The 5,605-nt window shown below is 38.3% G+C and overlaps 1 protein-coding gene across 1 annotated transcript in view; it reads left to right on the top strand.

Annotated features, from left to right (window-relative positions):
* LOC101845399 (ras-related protein Rab-32B) overlaps positions 1 to 2,468 on the top strand; it is an 11,305-nt gene extending 8,837 nt beyond the window's left edge. The window contains exons 7-9 of the mRNA XM_005097876.2: positions 692 to 766; positions 1,234 to 1,342; positions 1,982 to 2,468. Coding sequence (XP_005097933.1) covers positions 692 to 766; positions 1,234 to 1,342; positions 1,982 to 2,151 — 354 coding nt within the window. The 3' untranslated portion in view covers positions 2,152 to 2,468. The remainder of the gene's footprint in view (positions 1 to 691; positions 767 to 1,233; positions 1,343 to 1,981) is intronic.
* Positions 2,469 to 5,605: the final 3,137 nt, after the last annotated feature.

Raw genomic sequence — 5,605 nt, 5'->3', positions numbered from 1 at the left:
CTCTCTCTCTCTCTCTCTCTCATTTTAAAAACTCCAACAACTTGTAGTAAAGCCCTTGGCTTAGGAATACAATCTCTTAGAGAATTCCCAATGTGAACAATTTTTTTTCTAGTGTTGTAAGTGGAGAAGATTTATGTTTATTGTTACATATAATGCTTTGGATTGTATTTATTGCTTATACTTGGCCGTTGTCCATTCTCCTGACTGTATTCTCTGTTTCCACACTCCTCTTTAAAGTTATGGCGTTTGCTCAGTTGGTAGCATGTTTAGCTATAATCCATGTTACCCTTGTTTGAATGTCCACTAGGATGTACTTGAGAATAAGGTTGTTTGAGGAATTATCAAGGCTCTCAGCCTTCTTGGCTCAATCCTATATGAGGTGGTTATTAAATACAGGAGTCTGGCTTCTCAAATAATGTTTCAGTATTAAAAGGGGCATAAACTTCTACAATAATTTAAAAAGACCTGATGACAATATTGAACGTAAGTCCAAATTATTGGATTACTTTCTGACAATTAAAAAAAAGTTTACATGACACTGTGCAGCTAGCAATACTAAGAAAAAGATGTCGTTTTTTTTTTTTTTAAATAGCAAATGAATGTCTAAGTTTACTGTTTATTGACAAGAATAGACTAAGATCCAGTCCTGTTTTCAAATCACCTTATATTTTTTTTGGTTTTTTGTTCCCAGTGGCTTGAGGATGTCAACTCCAAAGTGATGCTTTCCAATGAGGAACCTGTTCCAGTGTTATTGTTAGCAAATAAGGTATAGTTTGCAAAAAAAAAACCGAAACATGTATGTTCAATGTTTTTGCTTTAGGTATCTTTTCCCACCCTTTCCATCTCTCTGTCTTTATTTCTTTGTTTATTCCGTAATTTGCTCCACGGGTATACTTATGTGCCAAGTTTTTTAGAGCTAGTATTTCAAGAACATCTCTTGCTTCATCAGCCTTGTTGTTTTCTCTGTGTGATATTGTGCTGCTTACTGTTATTGAACATAAATGACACTCATATTGGATGTCCAAGGTTATTTTTCCACCTCATTCCAAGACGACATAGCCCTGAATCCTCCACTGAATGAAGCAGTGAGATTGTAATGAAGCAATAAGGTTTCAACTTCAACCTCCAGTAAACATAACTCCTAGATAAGTATTTGATAAGATATGGTAATTAAAGTCTTTATGTTCCCACGTACCCCCCACCCCCTCTTTTTTTGTTGTTGTTTTTCTTCAGTGTGACATTGAAGATGTGAGTATTGAACATGACAAACTGAACTCCTTCTGCAAAGAAAAAAATTTTGTCGGTTGGTTCCAAACTTCAGCCAAGACAAATCAAAATGTTGGTAAGTTGCTCTTCCATTTCACTTTTAGTTTGTCTTTTTTTCTTATTTCTTTTTTTGTTCCTATTTTTTAATTTTTTAAAATTGGTGCTTTCTTTGATAAAACACAGTAAAGGATTAAAACATGTTTTGGTAAAAATGTCAGTGCATCATTGTTGGCTAATTTTCTCTATTACTAACAACATTGGGGACCAAATCATGATTTTGGTAATCCTTTACTCATTCTGTCTGTCGTGGATTTTGATCCTCTTGTTTTGATTTGCTTCCTTGGTCATAGCCTACTGTGAAAGGTTGGGAGCACCACTTGTGGGACCATCTTCTTGTCTTTCCGTCTCTTGTTCTACCTGTCTGTTTTGGGTATTCCCAGCACTAAATGACCATTATAGTGTCAATGTACAATGTACTTCTGAACCCGCTGATAAACTCCTGCCTGTTTCAATCCTTAAATGATACTCCTGGAAAAGTCAACTTCTCCATGGTTGACACCTTCACTAATGTAGTCTGCTCCTTCCACTTCCTTTCAGGACTACCGTTTTCCTTGTTTAACTCTCTGTTTGACTATAGCTGAAGTGACCAAATTATATGGCGGGAATGTAGATGCTTAGGCTCATTCAATGATTTTTTTTCTCTTTGTGCCGTCAGATGATGCGATGAATTTCCTTGTGGACCACATTTTGTCTCTACCCAGCGGAGCGAAACAGCCTAGTGAGCACATGTCCATAACGACCTCTATCACAAACTCCACTGAAGATTCCACATTTGACGGTGTCGATGATTACTCAGGGAACAGGTCAAACAGTTGTTGTAACTAAGAAATGTCCATCAAAATGAGAGGAATCTAAATATTTGGCTTGTAAATGTTCTGTGGTTGTGAAACCAAGTGCAGTGCTTTTAATGTAAATGGGGAAAACATGCTTCACCTTTGTTTCTTTTCCAGCAATGGTAAAGAAAAAGCAATCTTCTCCACTCTTCGGTGACCTGCTACATCAATTACCAATATATACAAAATGCTTTTTCTATCCTATCTTCAGGCATGTCATTTTTCCTCACTGTTATTAGGTAGCGTAAACACGGCCTCACGGCCTTCCGACCGCGTTGTATCCGTGAAATCGGGGTAATTCCGATTGCAGTTTTTTTGCTCTTTCGCTATAAAACACCAAATGCCGTACACCTTGTACAAGTTCAGCTTTTCCTCGTTACAATGGTGTAAGTTGTTTATATGTCCGATTATTAGGAGCTGGAGAATCGCCAAGGAAAGCGAAACCCCTCGCAGTTAGAATGCTTGGTTGGCCGGTTCAAAAATAAATTGACACGTGTGCATTTAAATGCTTTGCGGAACGAGGGATGATTAAATACCGTCTTTTCATTGGTGGAGAACTGTAGAGCGTTGAACGGGCTTTCCTGACGTATATATATATTTGGCTGTTGGTGTTTAAATAGAAAGCCTTTAAAACTACCATCAGAATTTTTAAAGATCATTTTTTTACATGAAATATGCAAAATACCAGATCCAAAAAAGAATCAATTAAAAGATCAGTTTATTGCCTATAAGAATAAAGTATTTAGCTTGGAATTGTTTTGTATCAATCCTTCCGTGAGACTCAGAAAGCACGTGACCCCGCATGTGGGGTACACTACAGTATAGAGCCGACTAGCTCGCCGCGGGGCCCGGTGCGGCGCCGGCGGGGTCAACGCTCGGTGTTTTTGTCGAAATAACAACAGATCATCGTGTTTGAAGCGATTAAATACTGATTTGTAATGATCTCACAGTCTTTAAAAAAAATAGGCTCCGTATATTTGTTATAGTAATTGTACTCTGTTAATGTGGAGATGTTTAGTGCACTTGGTACTCTTTTATTATCTGTTGAACATGGGGTTGCTGCCAGTCGACTGAATTTAACAAATTTGATCAAATTTTAAACAACTACCATTTTCTTAAAAATTGACTGAGAGGTTAAAGTACGGTACCAAAATGCTCAGTGGATATAGGCCTTTCAAATGGAACAGATAAATTTGGCATACAGCTACTTTGAAAATTTAGTTTCTGGTACCTACTATTACTGTTCAGCAAATTTCTGCTATTGTTATCTGACAGAAAAAATTCCCTTCTGCTCCCATAAGCTATAAAACTTTGCCGAAAAAGATGGCTTGATCCAAAACAAAACAGCTTATTGGAAATTAAGAAAGATCAATGGCCAACTGTCATTGGATGAAACGTGCTTGCTAAGACTGACGAGTTTCCAGCTCTCAAAGAAGAACAGATGCCTGGTTTGTGTCTCTTTCTGGGACTGTGTGTCTTTGAAATGAATTGTTACACTCATCAAGTTTACTTTCAAGTGCCAGTATTTACATACGTATGCTTTATCAGTACAAGTGATTTTTAATATAAGAAGTGAAAGTAGCTGCAGGCAAAATTCCTACATTGTGAACAGTTCAGGGCAGTGCGTCTGCATCATCATAGACACAATAGAAAAGCATGCACAATGGGTTTTGTAGCTCTTCTATTTTTGCCTTTCTGGTGGTGAGGATCTGTTTTGTTCACATGAAGTCCTGGAGTTTTCTTTTGGACTAAGTATGGCTGCTGCATATTTCAGTCAAGTGTGTGTGCATCTCTGGGGTTTTTTCCTGATTGTGCAGTCAGTTGGACCTGCTTCTTTGCGGAGTCTCAAAACTATTGCATAAGCAGATTTTTGTGATAGTATAGAATGGCCTATATTTCAGAAGTCAAGCAGACCTAAGAATATGAGAATAACCAAAGTATAAAGAACCTGCCAAGTCCATTTAACTCCTGTATACATTTTTTGTTACCCAACCAATAACTTGCTTGATTTGGATTAAGAAAACTTTTACAAATCCAAATTCTAAAAGGCTGTTAGGGAAACAACTTTTCTCTGATGGCAGCGAATGGTGAATTGTATTACGCTGTGGTTAAGGACAGTATAAGTATAATGTAAGGTTTATTTGTCCTTATTTTTTACCAAAATCTGAGGCTTGCTGCTGTCATGAACAAGAATGTGCAATTTACAGTGCATTTAGCTCAATATTTATGACTGTTCCTTATTCTTAAAAAATAACCCTCTCCTGTTTTTGTATCTAGCAATGACATTGATGTGTGGGGTTTTTCTTTCAAGAGTCTTGAAATTGCTGGCTGTTACATTTTGTGTGGTATCTGATCGTGGCTAGTGTGTTAACTCCAGAGAAATCTAACATATACTATGATGAGACTGTAAACAGGAGGTTGGAAGGCGCCGCTTGGGTTTCTATTTCTAGTAATATCCCTTGTTTTGCCCCCAGTACGATGTGATTATAATTGTATACCTAAGGGTCTATTTAACCCTAACAATGCTTTACGTGGTGTGTTGTCGTTATGACCAAAATATCAAAGCCGATATATTTGTTACGTGCTCATTATACTTGATAACCAATACAGTTGGACCTTTTCAAAATGACTGCAGTATTATCCGCTTATATCGACATGCTCAGGGAAGTGGATTTGATGTCAATATATTTATATAAAATTGTAGATAAATGAAATATAAAGCCAAAGAGGAAAAAATAAGGGGTGGTCTGCGGTAAAAAAACAACACTACCTTTTTAAGCTGGTTGCTTCCCTAGATTCTTACACAACTACACGGTGAAACTAACAAGAGGCAGAGGGAGGGGGGGTTAGAGTTAAGGTACCAAAGACCGAGCAACGCGAGGCGCACACTACAAAGGCGAGGTAGTGACTCGCTGACCGTGGCACTTGCCAGGGACAGACTGAGAATGGGATGGGGAAAGGGAGTGAGCGATCGGGAGTGGGGGTAGGGAGATGACGCCCAGCGCGCGAGATGCTCACGTCTGTGAGGCACTGTACTTTGTTTGGAGATTACACTGTGTAGGCCCTACATAACCTACTAAAGCCTGGTGTGTCGAATAGGCTACTTGGCGGGTATGCGGACTTAATGAAGAACTAATGCGTTGACCCTTAGCGTGGCTTTTTCCCCCCATTTATGTTCATGGGCTTCGCCAGGTACCCAGGAAGCATGTCGATAAAGCAGAATGGGCCGAACAAAAAAAGTCTATATAAGAGGAATTGTTTAGTGAAGATATTGGAGGAAAAATTTCGCAATTGGAAAATATGTTGATATGTCAAAATGTCAATACATCGGCTGTCGATATAAGTGGATTATACTGTACCTGTTTTTGATTTGAAGAGAAAAGGAACCATCATAGACTGGTGGTCCTCTTGTGACTGTGATTTGAACAAGAAAAAAGACAAGATGG

The sequence above is a fragment of the Aplysia californica genome, unplaced genomic scaffold, assembly GCF_000002075.1.
Source record: "Aplysia californica isolate F4 #8 unplaced genomic scaffold, AplCal3.0 scaffold00165, whole genome shotgun sequence".
Classification (NCBI taxonomy): Eukaryota; Metazoa; Mollusca; class Gastropoda; order Aplysiida; family Aplysiidae; genus Aplysia; species Aplysia californica.
The sequence above is the reverse complement of the archived record's forward strand: the minus strand, read 5'-3'. Positions and strand labels throughout refer to the sequence as shown.